The sequence below is a fragment of the Bos indicus genome, chromosome 6, assembly GCF_029378745.1.
Source record: "Bos indicus isolate NIAB-ARS_2022 breed Sahiwal x Tharparkar chromosome 6, NIAB-ARS_B.indTharparkar_mat_pri_1.0, whole genome shotgun sequence".
In the NCBI taxonomy this organism is placed as follows: domain Eukaryota; kingdom Metazoa; phylum Chordata; class Mammalia; order Artiodactyla; family Bovidae; genus Bos; species Bos indicus.
Window position 1 is genome coordinate 45,190,660 of NC_091765.1, and position 20,107 is coordinate 45,210,766.

Genomic DNA, 20,107 nt, shown 5'->3' on the forward strand with positions numbered 1-20,107 from the left:
AGCACTAATACAAATTATGTCAGAACAGGGATTTCCCTGGCAGTCCAGTGGTTAAGAGTTTGCCTTCCAAAGCAAGGGGTGTGGATTCCATCCCTGGTTGGTTAGCTAAGATCCCACATGCCTCCTGGTCTATCTCTATATGTGTGTGTGTGTGTGTGTGTGTGTGTGTATAACAGAAGCAATATTGTAACAAATTCAATGAAGACTTTCAAAATGGTCCCGTTCCTGTATTCTTGCCTGGGTAATCCCAGGGACAGAGGAGCCTGGCAGGCTGCTCACAAAAAAGAGTAGGACAACCACATCAAAAAAATCTTACGTAAAAATAAAATTATGCCAGGACAAGAGGTGCAAATGACAATGCTCTTGAGCCGTTTAGGTTTCACACGCTCAAGGATTTGGGTCTGACTTTTTTCACTCCTGTGTTCCTAGTGTCCAATCAGCACAGGATACACATAAGGTGTTCCATAAACTCTTACTGAACCATGGTGGCTCTAAGAATGAGCTCTGAGTAGACTGCAGGACTTTATACTCTTTCTCCATCACCAATTCCTTATGTTATTTCCCTTCAGTAATTTACTTAACTGCCACTGGCTTCAATTTCCTAGTTTGTCTGATGGCAATAATAATAATAACCCCACCGCCCATGGTGGTGTGGGAATTAAATGGGATCCTCCAAGGTGTAATGTTGGGCATAGGGTCTGATATGGCAAGGATGAGCACTCAAAAACACTGGCTGCCATCATTACGATTTGTCATTCCAGGACTGTCTCAGGAAGGCACGTAGAGCAGATGGTTAAGACACAGTCTACCCAGCATCCTGTCACCATGACAACAGCAGAAGCTGCCTTATATCTACAGTATGCCTGGCCATGCCCAGTTGACCCTGAAGTGGACTCCTGGACTGAGCCTGGCCTAAGGGAGCTATCTCCTGGGACTCAGGGAGCAGCTTCTTCCTAGAGATCAAAGACGTGGGATCTGTAGCCCTTATGTGGTCAGCAGTCATGTTTCCTATTCTATAGAGAAAGCAGGTCCAGAAAAAGAAATGAGAGCTGACCCAGAGAATGCTGAAGGCAGAGGAAAAACCTGGGGGCCCCTGAGTGCTGGTGGTAGCTGGTCTTGAGGCCTGGCTGTATTTCTGCCTCCCAAGGTGGCTGCTCACCCAACCCTTCTGAGGTTCTATGAGCCAGTAACTTCCTCTTTGGCCCAAGCTATTTCAAGTTTCCAAGTGTAACCAGAAGAGTCCTGACAAAGGCACACAAATATACAGTTGATTAGAAAAGAAAGGGATGATCAGGAGGGGGAGAGGATGATAAATATTTATTGATCCTCACCCTGTGCCAGGCACTGTGCTGAAGACTCTACTTTAGTTATCTCATTTGTTTCTCACAGCCACACCATGCAGTGGGCACCATATTTATTCCCATTTTGTAGATGGAAACACCGAGTCTCAGGCCCAGAAAGGAAACTTCCCAAGGCACATGATTAGTTTAGTGGGTATCACTGCCCTTCTATCCCAGGTGATTAATCTAAGCCAATTAATGAATAGTATCCTCCCAGTGAATATTAACGGAGAAGGAGATGGCAACCCACTCCAGTGTTCTTGCCTGGAGAATCCCAGGGATGGTGGAGCCTGATGGGCTGCCATCTATGGGGTTGCACAGAGTCAGACATGACTGAAGCGACTTAGCAGTGAATATTAACAGACCAGGAAGGAGAGCATGTCCTACATTGGCCCAGTGAGACTGGAGGGAAGGACTTATATTCCAGGGCTGGGTTTTCGGTCTTTCCTGCTTATAGGAACTGGCCTCAGGAGAAAGCTGACGCTAAATTCAAGAAGAAACTGATGTTAAAATCGGCACAGTGATAGAATGGTCTGATAAAATATACGATTCCCAGCTCAATGTGAACTTCAGATTAACAGTCAATATTGTTTTAGTTAAGTAAATATTATTGCATGATACATGAAATTGAAAGTGTTAGTCGCTCAGTCGTATCTGACTCTTTGCAACCCCACGCCCTGTAGCTCATCAGGCTCCTCTGTTGATGGAATTCTCCAGGTAAGAATACTGGAGTAGGTAGCCATTTCCTTCCCCAGGGGATCTTCCTGACCCAGGGATCGAACCCACATCTCCTGCATTGCAGGCAGATTCTTCACCGTCTGAGCCACCAGGAAAGTCCCACACTCTTATACTAAAAAGGTGTTCATGGTCCATCTGAAATCCAAGATTTGATTTACTGTATTTTTCTTTAATAAGTATGGTAGAGAAAAGAGAATGAGTACATGACACTGCAGCATCTGAGACCCGCACTACCTCTCAACTTGTGGTTATGCAAGGGTATCAACTCCTTTACTGTTTGAGCAGTTTAGAATGTCTGTCACTGGTACCCCAGTCCGTTCTATGTCATCCATCACAGGCAGGAAGGGTGCAGAGCCCAAGCTCAAACCACCACACTAAATCCTAAAGGGACAGAAACTAAATGCCATATTAAAAGCTACAAAACCAGAACTTAGGACATTGAACCTATTTGTTTCCCCAGAGTTGTAAGAATGCAGCTTGACAGACTTACTGGAATTCATCAGATTCTCTTCAGTCAATGTAAATTTTTTATTATAAAGTCACGGAACGTGAATTCACTTACACTGTAAAACTCCTTCATGAATACTAACAAACCCTAAAATCGCAGCAAAGATGACAGCTCATAGACACCAAAAACAAAAACATAAGTGATCCCACACTAAGGATCCCAATTTTAAAACATTTATGATAAATTTACACATCATTTTGTTTAGGAAAAAAACATCAATTAGCTCCATAGAAGAATCTGATATTAGCTCAAAGCTGGAGCATTACAAAATAACCAAATAAAATAGGAAAGGAATATGGGAGTGACCAGAACTGAATGCCTGAAAGGGTAACCGCAGGACCGAATTGTTATTTAAGGGTAAATGTTGTGTGTGTGTGTGTCTACAGTTTACACAGTTATGAAGCTTACGTGTTTATATGCTGTGCCAGGTATATGATCAATGAACAAAAACAGGATGTTGGCTGAGCCACTACAGCTCTGAGGACAGCAAACAATTCCTGAGTCCTTATTTTCATCCACCAGTTTTGAAGCCCTGCTCTGGTGCAGAGGGTTTCCCATAACATGGAACACATAGCATTAATATCACCATCATCCAGGCTACCTTCAAGCCCATGAAAGGCTACCAGTCAGGGTGTGTCAGTATAGAAAACTGTGAAGTTAAGGAAACAGCTAACAAGATATCTTTGAAAAAAGCAATATATATATATGTATGCATGCAACTGGATTTTAAAAATTTGATGTATGATATTCCTGGACATAATGCTATAAAAGTGTTAACTGTCCCTACATCAATCTATAAATTTAAGAAAACTCCAATCAAAATACCACCAGGAATGGGTTTGGGTGGGGTGGGGATCAGAGGAGGACTTGATAAAATATTTGTCAGTTATATTAAAAAAAAAAAAGAAATCTGAAAAGAAAGAGCAAAGCTAAGGATAATAGCCCAAATAGGTATTGAAAGTATAAACAAAACAGAATAATGTGGTACAAATAGGATGGTACAGGAAGCTCAATGGAACAAACAGAAAGTCCAGAAACACACACACACACACATATACACAAGATAAGGATTTGTTCATTGATAAAAGTAGGCACCTACAATCTGTGGGAAATGGATTCATCAATAAACAATGCTGGTTAGCATTTAGGAGAGAACATAAATGGCTTATGAGTTTTGCTGGGAAGATGTCTTTAAAAGTCTCAAGTGGCAGAATGGCATTCATCCATGGAACAGTGAGCTAAAGCCCGCTAGCAGTGTGCCCTCAACTCGTGGTTTTTCAACAGGGTCCCCTGTTGAAAGGGAACACGGTCAACTTGGGTGTCCTCTTCTATCCTGTTAGACTTCACTGTGTCCCCTTCACCCAACCCTTAGCTCCTCTTTGTAGTCAGTGTTTCTGAACCACACTTCCCCCAGTAATACAAACACCTCTGAGAAATTAAAAGATTTCTCTACACATTTTGGGATTCCCTGATCCTCCAGTTGTTGTAAGACATCAATACAAACATCCTGAGAGTTACCAAAGATCAGGAGAAAGTCTTACCTGTTTCCTCTTTTCAGGGGGAAGTGATGGATCTCCATCCTACAAAGAAACCAATGTTACATTTTATTTCTTAAAAAATCAGATATATGTAGCTTCAAGGAACTGTACTGAACTATGAACTAAATTCAGACCCTCCACACTCCTGCCCCTTGCAACCAGCAATGTTCTGAACCAAACTAAAATATACTTTAAAAACTGATAACTGTAAACTGAACCAGAGTTATTTTGGGAAAACCTCTGAAGAATCACTTTCAATTAGGACCAATTTATATGTTTTCTATAAGATGGTTGGATGGCATCACTGACTTGATGGACATGAGTTTGAGCAAGCTCCAGGAGTTGATGATGGCCTGGGAAGCCTGGTGTACTGCAGTCCATGGGGTCGCAGAGTCGGACACGACTGAGTGACTAAACTGAACTGATATATTTTCTAAACCTATGTGAGCCAAATAAATTCATTACTTAGATTTATCAAAATTACTTTTGAGCAGACTAAACAAATAGTATTTCATTTGGTTTGCGTTCCTTTTTTAAATAATTAGATTCAAGGTAATAGTAACGGACACACATATGCACGTGCATATACATACACACTTGAATTTTCTCTATAGGCAGAACAATTTGGGGACAGGATATGCCCAAAATACAAGAAAACTAACTGAGAACTTATAGCCCTATCAGATTTTTGTCTTAAAAGGATTTAATTTCTCTCCCTCATGTGCCATCTGGGAATACATAAATATCTCAGGTAAATGATAAATGCTCAGGAAACAGTATTCCTATATCTGATGCAGTCCTCATGTAAGTCAACATTACTTTAACCTTAGGAATCTTTCTATTGTATTTCTGTTGAGGACAATTCAATGACCCCAGCAAAGCTGGTTAAACGTAAGCAATAGTGTCAGCACTTAAAAAAGAGATGGCATAAGTGAGAAAAAACGAAGTGAGAATGCAAAATAGCACTATGCAGTTGGTATCCTCCAATTCATTTTAATTTGCATCCTTAAAAATTGTGCCATATGAAAACTAGAGAAAATCTAATTGCCCAGGAGAGGGAAAGGTTTAAAAATTATGGCAATACTACTATGCAAATATTTTTTAATGAGTTAAATCTGTATATATGGCCTAGAGACATGTCCAAAATAAAGTGCTGAGCGAAAAGAGCAAGTTTTAGAGTAACATTTATATAAAGCTGTCCAATAGGACTCTCTGCAATGAGGGACATGTCCCACAGCTAACTGTCCAATATAGCAGCCAGCATGGAAATGTTCTATATAAACACAATCCCATACGGTAGCCCCAGCCAACTATAGCGATTGAGCACATGAAATATGACTAGTCTGAGTGTTCAATTTTATTTAATTCTAATTAATTCAAAATGAAACTTAAATAACCGCATGCAGCTCGTTAGTGGGTTCTGTATTAGAATCAATTTATAACATGAGTTCTCCAGAAAAATAAACCCTTCATACAATTCATTAATAAGTAAATAAGGCACACGCAGACACATTCAGGTATGTGTGTACATTCACGGGTGCCAGAGCAAGTATCCAGAAGCATATACTTATCAACCAGTATCAAATGGTACTGGGTGTGGAGGAAGTAGGGTTGATGACTTTCATGTCTTTCCAGTTGGTAACTGTCTGGATTCAGCCCTCTTTAGAAGAGATCGCATGTTTAAAGCCCCTCTTTCTATCTCCGTAAGGGAACAGGGACATCACCATAACGTAATACGCACGATGAGCTCGCGGTACTTCTTCTTCAGGGACTGGTGACGCTCTCGAAGCTGATTGGCCATGAGTTTGTACTGGTCCCTTTCCTGCTGGCATGTGTCCAGCTCCTTGGAAAGGATCAGCAGGGCTTCCTTCTTACTCTCCAGCTTCCTTTTACACACCAGGTACTGCAGAATAAACACACCCACGTGACTCAGAACTGTCATCAAGCCGCCCTCCTTTCACCTGCGTTGGAGTTCACACACTCCGCAGGGTTGATTTTGCTTTGTTGCTTTTTGCCTTCAGAGATCATATACCCAGAGACATTTGTCATTCAATGACACGTGAGCCCAAAAGCTGCTAAAGTACCGGACACAGTACCCTTGTGACAGAACCAGAACCGTGGACGTTCATGAAGTTTGGCCAACTGAGACAGGGAAAATAATTGGTAAGTTAAAGAGCACAATCCTTTTAAACAATTCCATAGTTAAATAGATAACAGGATGCCAAATTTTGTTTCAAAAGGCATTTATATATCCTGATAAGACTGTGTAAAATTCTATTAAAATTTTACAAAATAACGTAACACAAATTTAGTAAAAATTCTGTATACTACTAATAATTATCTCTTGGTAGCACAATTATTTGCATGTTTTCTTTAATCTTTATACTTTTTTTATGTTTGCCAAATGTTCTAGAATACACCTATATGGTTTCTATAATTTTAAAAAATACAAAAAATGTAATAAAAATAATTTGATCAAACTATACATTACTACAATAGATTGCACTGGCCCATGCAACCTAGCAGACATTTTCTCACTTGAGAGTTTTTGTTCACTAAAATCAGGCAGAGGTGTGCACTTTTTTCTAGGATTCAAGTGCAGATACCCACCACCCAGAGACCAATTTTATGAGTGAAGTATTTTAGTCACACTAAATTATCCCCTCAAAGTCAAGTTCCATCTTGCTGGAACTCTTCCTCAGAGTTGCAGGATATCTTCGTCCCTCCATCGCCCCATTCCCCCCACTATGACAGACCCTCACCTGACAATCACCCACCACCTGGGCCAGAAGCCCGACTGGGATTCTGTCCTTTTAACTGGGTCTGTTGTACCGTCTGGTGTTATTCACATATGTGAGATGTGGCACTAAATACCTTTTGAATTTGCCCCGTAAAAGACCAAATTCAGAGCATTCATGAAAACAATTTATAGTTTCATTATACACTCTGACATGAGCACTTTGTCATTACGGACGCTCACACAAAGCAGACAGAGGATCAGCACTCCCATACCATTCGAGTCAATGCTCTTTTATGGACAAAAAGCATTACTCATATATAGTGCTTGCTTGGAACTGACTTTGTTAAGTTCAATTTCAAATAAATGAAAGGGGTAAAAGAGAGTTTTGTGCATTAGCACATTTTTTTTCCTTAAGAAAAAAAAAAGTAATTGCTTAGCTTCAAAAACAAAGGGGAAAGAAAAGCCATTCTGAGATGATTTGAGTTTTAAGAGAGGACACTTCCACCTTGGATGAATCTTATTCCAGGCAGTAATGAGCTTGGAATCCTGCCTTAAAACGTCCCAGATTGTAAGACTTCGACATCGTCTTCGTGGAGGCAAATAGTTCTGTTGCCACAGTGATTTCTCAAGAGTAAAATCCCCGACGTGTAAATATCAGAGAAGAGTAGCTCAAAAACCTGAACAGCAGTGTCCTCAGGGAGGTATTGAGATTTCACAGGAAAAAATACCATTTACACACAGTTTAACAGATCTACCCTTGTGCCTTCAGTTCTTTGCCTGTGATCAGCAGCCTCGGCTGGCAGTGGTGTTAGTACTGATGGCACAAAGACAGCCTTTGTCCCTTCAGATCCAAAGCTAAGGGCCCACATATACTCCGATTCTTCCCACTTTGGGGAAGAAGATCACAATCATGTGTAGATGTTATAAGCTGAAGCAGGCAAGGTTAGAGTCACATCTGGTCTATTGAAGGCGACCAGGTAAGGGCCACCACTTACTGGCAAAATGGAATTCAAGTTCCCTAACCTTGAACTGCAGTCTGTGAGGGTCCAAGAGAGAAGCCGCTTCTCTCCCAAAGCATGACACAAACTGGGCCTTGGAAGCTGTAAAGAGCAGAAGTAGACATCCATTCCCTCTCTGTCTAAGACACTTGGTAGCAAACAGGCACAGAGGTGCCTAAGACCCAGGGACCAAGGATTTGAGGAGCAGCATTGCTGCTGTTTGGCTGTGTTTAGGGTGTGGAAAACAAGACAATTATAAATTTCATCAAAGCGTAAGAAACTCATTCTGTATAAAGATGAAGCCACTTCAAGTTTGGTCTTGAGAAAGCCACTGCTGGATGGTTCTTTCTTCTGCTTACTGTAGTCTAGAATAGTGAATTGCAAAAATGTTATTCCATGTCATTTGTTTCTATCAGCAGAACAAGCCTTAGGCTTAAGCCTTATTTATAAAATAGCTCCAGTGTTGTTGCTCTGGCTGAAGATGGGACACCTCCTCTATAGTTCTGCCACCTTGGTGCACTGGCATCAACAAGAGCCCTGCTCTATGTTACCCTGGGACGCTTGTGAAAATGCAGATTTCTGAGCCTGGGCTCAGACTGCTCACCCCCAGCTCACATATTGCCCAAATCGTCAATCTCTGGTGGTTGGCTCAGAAGTCTGCTATTAGCACATGGCACAGGTGATTCTTACTCCACCTGTACTTTGAAAACCCAGGCTCTGGAGGCCTCAGCTTCCCACTGTGAAGTTAGAAACAATGAACATAGTCTGGAGGGACTGAAAGGCCAGCTGCAGCCCAGAATTTCCAGGCAAGCCTCAGTCTCAGAGCCATTCAGGGTTGTCTGAGCCCCCTTTTTATAGCACAGAGGGGTTCTGAACAAGTACAAGCAGGGACCATATTTTACCATCTGGCCAAAGAGCTTCTACATGCAGTCTCATTAAAATATCAATAGAAACTCTGGGAGGTATTTGGGGGTGGGGGTGGGGTGTACTGGGGAATGAGACAGAATTTCTCATTCTTCTAAAATGGTGACAGTTTAGTCCCTGTGGTAGCAACTGCTAAATGGTCCCATTTTCTGTCCCTCCAATTGGAAACAAAAAACAAATGATAAGAAAGAAAGAGGTGCTGAAGATCCTCCTCCATGGGTCGCTCTGAACAACCAGGGAATGCACAGGTCCAGCCTCAGCCTTACAAGGGACCGGAAATAGAACAGAAAGCGAGACAAGCCAGTCGTTGCGTGTGGGGCGTCTCCGCTTCTAAAGGAGGATAAGTATGGCTGGTGGAAGCGGTGGACAGTAGAAAACGACCAGGCAGAGCCAGGAGGCCTCTGTCCAGATGTAGGTTAAGTGATGGGGTAATCATGAATTTGGGGACCCTGGGAAAGCTCCAGAAAACAGGAAACAAAACAAACTCATGCTGCCTGGGTCTCAGTTTCCACTCTTGGAAAATGAGCAGGGCTCCCCAGAGTGCCTCCTAACATGAGGAACCCATGATTTCAACATCCCATCCAGTATCACTGGGGTGCAGGGTGCTGGGGAGAACACTTGGGGGTGGGGCTCCAACCCAGGAGGCATGACTCACTTCCAGTGCCTAGAAAGTGCCTCCTCTACCTCACCTAGGGCAGAGTTAGCTCAATGATTTCTAAAGATCACCTGCAGCAGTAACTTCAGGATAACCACCTGGTTGGAAAGGGTGCTCAGGCCAAAGCAATAAACACTGTGTTTGTGATAACCATCTACGACAGAGTGAGAAAAGGCTAAATGTCTGCGTGGTCGTCGTTAGTGCCTCTCGCCAGTATTTCTCGTTCTTCTTTACTTCCAGGCATCTGGCCGGACTGTTCTCCCCCCATTGCTTTGGAGTAAGGCAGAACCATGTAACTTGCTTTATACAGTAAAGGGGAATCAGAGGACTACGAGGCAGTTCCAGGGTGGAAGATCCCGAGGGTCAAGGTATGAATCACCAGCACAACTTGGATCATGGAACCACAGCAGACAACTGCTCTGAAGAATCTTTTGGGTCCACAGAGTAATCTGTGTGATCCAGAAATAAACTTTTGTACCGTTAAGATGCAAAGATTTGGGGGTGTTTGTTATCAGAGCACATCTTAGCCCATCCTGACTAACACGATCCATAGCAAAGGATGAGGGTAGCCAGATTGGGGAGATCAAATCTGCCCTGCTCTGTGCTTCTACTGAGTTACCACAATGATGAGGAGGACTGATATTATCACTATTATTATTGCTGTTAGCAACAACAAAACCAAAGTTTTATGTCAAATGCTTTCCACGGATGATCTCCTTTAATCCCCACAGCACTGCAGTGGAGTTACTGTGTTATTTCAATGTACATTTCCTAAATGAGAAAGTGAGACTGAAAGAGTTTATGTTATATGCTAAGGGTTTAGTAGAGCTAGAATCTGAACCCAAGTCTTTGTATAGCCAAGCTTGTGAAACCCCAATTTCTGACAAACCAAGCATTCCGTGAAAAAACAATCAGAATACTCATGGAGTTGGTTACTACATCTAGTTGGTATTTTCAGCATAGGGAAGCTAAGAAAGGGGAATTTTAAATTTGGCTCCTTTTATGTTTAGAATCTCTTCACCCACCCCCTTCTAAAACTAGATACAAGGCCTGAAGGAAGAAGGAAAAAATAAAGAATTCATGAGCATCCCTCTCCTCTGCTCCTTGTGAGGGAGCCAAGTAGAGGCAACAAGGTTTCCATCCACTTAAAGGAAATGGGATAAGACTAGAGGCTGTTTTCTCAAAAGGCTTGGTTGCAACAATTTTCTATAAATTGTAGTTGGTCTCAATCATTCATTCAGGGAATATTTTCTGGGTGTCTTTCAATGTGTTAGGCACCAAGCCAAGCATTTGGTCTCCTAAATGGATAAATGGTCCTGGGGATTTTGAGAAGGAAAAGCATGATACCTGGATAACAAGACGTAATTTCCACAATCCCTTATGGGTTTTTCTGAAACGCCCAAAGTTTTGAAAACTGAAAACGTGTTCACATCTTGTTAGTGACCTCAGCTGATGTGAGGGTTTTTACTGTCTTATGCCACAGATTGTGAATATTCATACATTTGCTGAAGACAAATCAATGTGTTTGATTATTTGCTGCCGCCCAGAAGTCTACTGGGGCTGATACACAATATACACTTCACTTACTGCATTTCCTTTCAGATGCCAAAAATCCTGCCTCAGAAACATATCTGGGGGCCAAGGATATCAGATACAGAAACTGCCTTTTATTTCAAAGTCACCCTTGCAAATCTCTATATAGTCTCAAAGACATTTTGTGATGAAAATCAAATCTTTCTCAAACAGTTAATTATCCAAACCTAGGACATTATTAGATTTTTTTATTTCCTTATATAGGCAAGGAAAAACTGAAAATACATTACATGCAGTAAATGTTCAAGCTGTCACAATGCTTACATGCCTATTCCCATCACCTCATAATGCCTTTATTCTTGAAAATTAGCATGAACACTGGAGCAGGGATAAACCTCCCAGATAACCCAAGTGACTTGCCCAATTGCAAAGAACAAGGTTCCCAGCTGCCAGCATCTTCCATAACAGTGTCTTCCAAACTGTGGGTCACAATACATCAGTTTGTGTAATGAACTCAATTCAGCTGCTACCCTCGTTTTCTTTAAAACAAAAACAAAACCAGAATAGAACAGAAAATAGCGTGATCCCATGCAGTAAATTAAGTATTATTTCATGAAACTTTTGTCTGTTAATATGTGTGTAGGAACAAACACACTTTCTATGCATATTTTCAACATATTCTGTGGACTGCCATTCTAAAGTTTGGAAATGACTTTTCTACAATAAGTTACTCCATACATTTATTCATTCATTCAACAAATATTTAGTGAAAGACAGCAAGAGAGGCAAGAATGTAGCTGGGGGGTAAAGCCATTATGTAATAGAATTAACCAGTTCTTTGGGGTTGAGGTGCAACTCGGATTAATTAATACCTGCTCTGCCTACCTCTGGCACCCCACTCCAGTACTCTTGCCTGGAAAATCCCATGGACGAAGGAGCCTGGTGGGCTGCAGTCCATGGGGTCGCTGGGAGTCGGACACGACTGAGCGACTTCACTTTCACTTTTCACTGTCATGCATTGGAGAAGGAAATGGCAACCCACTCCAGTGTTCTTGCCTGGAGAATCCCAAGGATGGAGGAGTCTGGTGAGCTGCCATCTGTGGGGTCGCACAGAGTCGGACACGACTGAAGCGACTTAGCAGCAGTAGCAGCAGCAGCTGCCTACCTCAATGAGATTACTGGGAGCTTGAAATGCAAGGTATGATGTTAATATTTGGCTTTGGAAACATTCTCAAAACTGAAGGCATTATTTTTTTACAGCACTTAAAGCTTACAAAACATTTTCCCAGAGACTCTCGTTTGATAGGCAACATTATATGGCAATTTTAACAAAAACTGCTTTCCCCATTTTATAGACAAGATAGCTGAGATTAATCGTCTTTTTCAAAGTCACAATGCTAACAACTGTCAGTTCAAACTAGGGCTCTTAATTATGAATTTCAGATTCTTTTTAATATTCTGTATTGGTACCAATTAAATTATTAGCAATTCCACAAATCACCTCTCTTGGGTCAAACCATATTTTTAACAAGACACTCTTAGAGATAATTGTGTAACTGAAAACCATTTTAATTCATAGTATTTTGAGACCCTGTTTGGAAGACAGGCAGCCCTCCTGGGGCCTTTTCTTTTTAAAAAAATGTATTTATTTTAATTGCAGGCTAATTACTTTACAATATTGTGGTGGTTTTTGCCATATATCAACATGAATCAGCCATGGGTGTACATGTGTCCCCCAATCCTGAACCCCCCTCCCCACGCCATCCCTCTGGGTTGTCCCAGAACACCAGCTTTGAGTGCCATGCTTCATGCATCGAACTTGCACTTTTACATATGGTAATACCCATGTTTCGATGTTATTCTCTCGAATCATCCCACCGCCTTCTCCCACATAGTCCAAAACTCTGTTCTTTATATCTGTGTCTCTTTTGCTGTCTTGCATATAGGGTCATTGTTATCATCTTTCTAAATTCCATATATTTCGTTAATATACCATATTGGTGTTTCTCTTTCTGACTTACTTCACTCTGAATAATAGGCTCCAGTTTCCTCCATCTCATTAGAACTGACTTAAGTGCATTCTTTTTTTATAGCTGAGTAATAGTCCATTGTGTATATGTACCACAATTTCCTTATCCATTCGTCTGCCAGTGGATATCTAGATTCCTTCCATGTCCTGGCTGTTGTAAACAGTGCTGCAATGAACATTAGGGTACACGTGTCTCTTTCAATTCTGGTTTCCTTGGTGTGTATGCCCAGCAGTGGGATTGCTGGGTCATATGGTAGTTCTATTTCCAGTTTTTTAAGGAATCTTCACACTGGTCTCCATAGTGGCTGTACTAGCTTGCATTCCCACCAACAGTGTAAGAGGATTCCCTTTTCTCCACACCCTCTCCAGCATTTATTTTTTGTAGACTTTTGGATCGCAGCCATTCTGACCAGCATGAGATGATACCTCATTGTAGTTCTGATTTGCATTTCTCTGATAATGAGTGATGTTGAGCATCTTTTCATGTGTTTGTTAGCCATCTGTATTTCTTCTTTGGAGAAATATCTGTTTAGTTCTTTGGCCCACTTTTTGATAGGGTCATTCATTTTTCTGGTTTTGAGCTGCATGAGCTGCTTGTATATTTTGGAGATTAATTCTTTGTCAGTTGTTTCATTTGCTATTATCTTCTTCCATTCTGAAGGCTGCCTTTTCACCTTGCTTATAGTTTCTTTCATTGTGCAAAAGCTTTGAAGCTTAATTAGGTCCCATTGTTTATTTTTGTTTTTATTCCCATTATTTTGGAAGGTCAGTCATAGAGGATCCTGCTGTGATTTATGTCAGAGAATGTTCTGCCTATGCTTTTCTCTAAGAGTTTTATAATTTCTGGTGTTACATCTAGATCTTTAGTCAAGTTTGAGTTTATTTTTGTGTATGGTGTTAGAAAGTGTTCTAGTTTCATTCTTTTACAGGTGGTTGACCAGACTTCCCAGCACCACTGGTTAAATAGCCTTTTCTCCATATTTTTGCCTCCTTTGTCAAAGATAGGGGTACCTAGGCGTGTGGATGTATCTCTGAGCTTTCTATCCCGGGGCCTTTTCAGTCACATTTCACGGGGAGTGGCTGAAGAGGCAGAGGCCACCTACAGTCCTACTCAGTGTTCAGCCAAGTCCATGTTCCCAAGAGCTCTGCTAGTGGAGTGTCAGATGATAGTCAGTTCACCACACTGGGGTATTCACCAGCTGAATCGTGGGCATAAGACACTTTATTTTTCAAAGAGCAGTCGAACTCATAATTGTCTAAGTCATAACTCAGGCCTAGCCCTCTTGGCTAACTCCAGTTCTACCCCTAACAACCCTGCATCAAGGCAATCTCATTCAGTCCAATGACTTTCGCTGTCATCTCTGTGCTGATTTTACCCAAATTGATATCCCAGCTCAGACCACTCCCCTGTATTCCTGCTCTGCTAGCCAATGTGTACCTCTATTTGAGCATCTTAGAGGCATTTTAAATGAGCCCTTGATATTCTCTCAGACCTGCCCTGCTCCAGACCTTCCCTGTTGGTAAACCAAACCATATTTGGTTTTCCATGAAAACCCTGGACTCGCCCTTGCCTCCTTTTCTTTCCCAGCCCTCGTGTATTCATCAGCAAATCCTATGGGTGCTATCTTCATAAGACATATTGAATTCAAATGCTTCTCACCCACTTCTACCCTTATCATCCTCCTTCAAGTCACCATCATCTCTTGATTGGACTGTGGCCCTAGCCTCCTATTTCTACTTCCTCATTCTACCCACCTCTATTTTCCAAATAGTAACAAGAAAGATGCTTTTCAAATGAAAACACATGGTGCCAAATGGTGGTTCAAAAGCTCACATCACACTGAAACAAAGTCCAAAATCCTTCTATTCCCCCTTGCGCAGTGCTCTCCATCTTCACTGGTCTCCTTGCTAGCTTTGACCACATTAAGCCAATTCCAACCTCAGGACCTTTGCACTGCTCTCTGCTTGGATTGCGTGGCTTCTTCCCTGGTTTTATTCAAATTTCTATTGTAATGCCTCCTTCTTAGGAAAGAGATTCTCAATCTCCTTATACTGTGTTACCTTCCTTCATAGTGCTTACCACTTGACCTTGAGTTATAGGACTAATTATTGATTTACTTTTAACATCTCCACATCCATAGCAGCAAGAATGTGTGTTTTATCCAGATCCCCGAAGCTGAGAACAGCACATGGTATATGGCTAATGAATGAGAAAACTTAATCTTACTACATCTTCAACACACCTGTGACCCATGTGATATTGGACCCATTTTACAGATTCTCAAACTTACAGCTAGTGAAGACCTCAGGGATGGTCTAAGACAAGCCCATCATTATATAAATGAGGAAGCTGGGACTCAGAATAGTAAATTGACTTATCCAAGGCTGGCAAGTAGATGCCAGAGCTAAAATCTAAACTGAGGATTCTTCTCATTCCAAGTTTAGTACCATTTTCACATTACCTAATTAAGGCACACGTTCCTGGCTAGGGAGTCACAAATGCCTATAAACTTAGAATAGTGCCTAGTACTTTTTATAGTAATAATAATTATTATTATAAGAAAAGAGATAATAATAGATGATAGTAAGTAGCCTCATCATCATTCATGAATAGTTACTAACTGTATAATATGTTAAATGCTATAAAGAAGCAAAAACAAAACTCCCAGAACACAGAGAAAAGCAGTTCAGAGTAACAGCTGACAGCATAGCAGAAAAAGCTGGAATGCCTATATTCAAATCTTGGCTTTACCACTCACTAGTTATCAATTACTCAGCCTCTCTGTGCCTCAGTTATACCATTTATTAAATGAATATAATTAAAGTATCTTCACAGGGCAGATGTGAGCATTAAAAGCACTTGCGTATGTAAAACATTTAAAATAGTAAGTGCTGTATCCACCTTCATTGTTATTACTACTATTTTTATCATGAGCCAAGTGATCAAAGAAGGTACTCAAAGAGCTGGAGGAAGATGTGAACATTTGAAATGGATTCTGAAGAATAAGTAGATGGATAAATTTTGTCTGGGGATAGATGGAGTTGTGACAGGAGTGGTGATGGGAAAACAATACCCCTAGCAGGGAAACAGCCACAGAGAAACACAAAGGTGAGCAGCAGGAAGACACATTGTCAGCACAGCAAGCAGCACCCAGGGCTGGCTCCAGTGGAGAGGTGGGGATAAAAGCTGTGTGAGATGAAGATGGAAGGAGAGATAGATGGTGGCCGGGTCAGAAAGGGCCTGGAAGTGTTGCTGACGAGTTCAGATTTCATTCTTTCAGCAGGCAGGAGCCCCAAGGGTTTCTGCATACAGGAGTGACATTAAGAATCCTTTTAGAAAGACGGTTTTGTTCTGACAGCATGTAGTGTACATTATCTTGGACTCTACAGCTTGGGTAGAACTGGCTACCAAGCCCATGGGGGAGGGGAAGGATCTGGGGTTCGGGGCCCCCTTTGAAGACACACCTCTGAATCCTGTTTTGATCTGAACTGTCAGGCCCACAAAGAACACACTGGCTTTGCTATTTCTTAATGTAGGGGTCTGTGATCACCTTGCATAATGCAATATTGATAAGCAAGGTGCTACCTAGGCAACCAGATGCATGCATGGGCTTAGCCTCAGCCTTAGCAGCTGGTATCACAATCACATGAGGGGTTGGGAAATGGGTCACAAGGCCACCCAGCCATGTTCCAAAGGGCTGAGCTGAACAGGGCACTGGCAAATGCCCCACTTTCTGGTCACCTGGGTGGGGCCAAGGGATACACACTGGGTTCTCCTTAGGCCCCCATTTCCGCTCTTCAGTCAGGGTGTGATTCTGCTTATCAAGTTCGTGTGGTATATACACCAGGGATATTTGCTCTCTACCTCAGAAAAGGTAAGTTTGTTTTCAGAGAGGGGAAGGGAAAAAAAGCAGTAGTCTCTGAATGTCTACTATGTGCCAGGCACTGTTAGGAATAATAATAATGTGAAGAAGACCTTTATTTGATTATAAGAGTAAGTGGAACAGCCACTACTGAGTGAAAATTACTAGTTTCCAAATCATGCCAAAAGCTCTGCTTTAAACATTTTTTTTTTAAACCCTGAAATAACTTGTTTGATCAGCCCCATTTTAGAGATAAGGACACCGAAGCCCAAAGAGGTTAATTTATCTTCATCATGAAGGTCATAAGTAGTGAAGGCAGACTGTTCTCTGCACATATCTGTTAGGATCCTTTGGTTGCAGGCAACGGTAATCCACACTCTTTCCTAGGAATGTGTTGGAAGGATGAAAAAGTAAAAATGAAAGTGAAAGTCACTCAGTCGTGTCTGATTCTTTGATCAATTCTTGAGACCGATTCTTTGTCCGATTCATGGACTATAACTCGCCAGGCTCCTCAGTCCATGGAATTCTCCAGGTAAGAATACTGGAGTGGGTAGCCTTTGCCTTCTCCAGGGGATCTTTCCAACCCAGAGATCGAACCCAGATCTCCCGCATCGCAGGCATATTCTTTATCATCAGAGCCACCAGGGAAGCTCAAGGATACTGGGACTCATGGAATTGCCAGGAAGACAGAGAAGACCTGGAAACAGGCAGGCAGTGAGGTGGCTCTGGAGGCTGGAGGCAGGGCCAGGAACCACCAGGTCTCAATGCAAAGAAGGCCAGGTTAGAGGTGACTGAACAGGGTAGAAATGAACTCCATTGTGTTTCAGATTCTTTATGTCTCAGGTCAAGAGTGTTTCCAACTGGCCTAAAGCTGATCACGAGTCATTCTAGGCCCAGGGGACAGGATACCCAGACTGTATCCCTCCAACCTGTCTGTCTAGACCGTATCCAGTGGTAACACCTTCCAAATTGGGGTGCTGATGAGAAAGAGAAATGAATGCAGGGAAGTGAGAAAACAGCAAGTGTTCACCACAAATAACCTAGTGTTGGGCAGCTCCCTGCAGGCCTACAAGACCAAGTAAAGACCCTGGAGTCAGCAACAGAGACATCAGTGGTTTAATGGATGGGGAGCTTACTCGTCTGAAGCAAGGTCCTAGAGCAACACCCCACGGTGTGCGGCAGATGGCAGGCAGGACTTAGTGACAGGCCTCGTTCCAGGGGGAGGGGAAGACTGCCGGTTATAGGGTGAAGTGATGTCAGGTTACCAGGGAAACTAGCAGAGGGACACATAAGACCAGTCACTAGCTGGGGCCTGGGGCAAGTATGTAGGAAGGTCAATCTGGTGAGAAAGGTGTAGGTGAAGCAGGCACTGGTCAGGCAGGGGTTGTACAGAAGGCAAGAGCACAGCCATCTTGAGTGGCCTAACCATACATACACCTAAGTAGATGCATTCTATTGAGCTTATTTCTCAGACTCACTAAGGTTTGCCTTCTAGTGCTTCATGAATAAAGGCTGAAAAAGAAATGGTGGGCATTAAATACCAACTTTTATTTGAATTAACCTTTGAGCCTCTACTCATCACACACACACAAAAATACATACATGGTGGTGAAGTTTACACAGCTGCAGGGCACATACACCTACCAACTGGAGGAAGGAAAAACACACACCCACCAAGTATACTGGGTAATCAGTGAAACATGAATGGAATAAACTTGGAAAAATATGCCCAGTTTTTGGCATGTATATTAGATACCATGAAATGTTTTTATTATCCTCTCAAAAATAGATTTCTTTTGAATTGCATTTCAATTACAATTTTAAAGCAGAGCTCATAGCTCATTTGTTGATGTTAATTCATGCCCCCATACAAATACTTGAAGGTAGCTTGTGCTTCTCATCTTAAGAACTCAGACCCACAGTTTTCATCACTGAGTGACTTTTATCTACCCATTTACTGTTATCTGCAATAAAGCAAGTCATAATTGCTACAAGTAAGATCATAATGATAAAATGACTATCTGACATACTACATTACTATTTGGATGGCTTTACAACCAGATAATGGCTGAGAGAGATGAAGGTAGCCGGGGTGTCAGGGAGGGGACCTCTCCACCAAGTGACCCTCTCTGTCAAACAGTGCCTCGTGGTCCTTGGCGGCTTTTACTGATGGGATTGGGTTAGCTCTCTCTCATTAGCTGCTACAAGAACATGGCCTGCTATTCCAGAAAGGTTTCTTGGTGTGATGATAAACACACATGGCTGAAGGGTTCATGTTCGGGAATAATTTAGAAACTTCTCAACAGTGCGCTCACTCTTACAGGGATTTCCTTCCCTGGTCCCCCACTGCACTTTACTCTGCTATCACCCTCTTCCTACCTTACCCTCTCTCCCCATCCAGGAATACCTCCTCCCCATCCACTCAGCAGTGCCAGGTAAACAGTATTCAACAATCAACATGACTTCTCCAACCTCAAATAAGCTAGTCCCTCCATTCCCAGAATTCCCAGTGATTCCTAGCTGGGATCATCATTTGTTTGCTCACCTGTCTAGCCCAGGTACTGGTTCCTTTGAAAACCACAAATCCAGTACTGTCACTCTTCTTTAAAAATATCTCTATTAAAGGAAGTGGCAAACAAGAGCCCTTTGATATCTGGCTGCAATCCACCTCCCTGACTTTTCTCGCCAGCCATGATTCTATCAAGTCCCATTTACTGCTACCCTATACTCGCTCTCCCTCACCTCTCTCTTGTCGGCTCCTGGCCCCAGCTCACAAGTCCCTGACTGGGAAGCCCCCTGCCATCCCAGAGCAGAGTAAGAGCTGGCGCCTGGCAGTCACACAGCATTCTGGGTACCCCTTGATTAGAACACCATATGTTGCATCACCATCACCTGCCTCCCCACAGACTGAGGCCTCTTTGCAGTCAAGAGTCCACCTCATTCACCTTTGCTTCTCCACAGCCAAGTACAGCTCCTCAACCAGAGTGGGTGCCCCCCAAATATTTGAGAAATAAAGGAATTTCAGTTCCTATGAATCCAAAAAATATATACATGTTGTCTACAAATATGATATTTGTAATACAAAATTGTAGTAAGATAGCCATCAATTTATTATTAAACCTAAATCTCTAAATCCCATTTTAGCATCACGTTTAGGGGCGAAAAAAAGACCAGTTTTACATAAACTTGATGTGTACAGAGAGGGCACAGGATAGCTCCTATAGAGTTATCAAAATAGTTT

General features: G+C 42.1%; 1 protein-coding gene across 3 annotated transcripts in view; it reads right to left on the reverse strand.

Annotated features, from left to right (window-relative positions):
* CCDC149 (coiled-coil domain containing 149) overlaps positions 1-20,107 on the reverse strand; it is a 119,581-nt gene that overhangs the window by 66,010 nt on the left and 33,464 nt on the right. For all 3 annotated transcript variants that reach the window (XM_019962529.2, XM_019962530.2, XM_070791239.1), the window contains exons 2-3: positions 5,866-6,027; positions 4,128-4,166 (exon numbers count right to left, since the gene is read on the reverse strand). In XM_019962529.2, the coding sequence (XP_019818088.2) occupies positions 4,128-4,166; positions 5,866-6,027 (201 nt within the window). The remainder of the gene's footprint in view (positions 1-4,127; positions 4,167-5,865; positions 6,028-20,107) is intronic.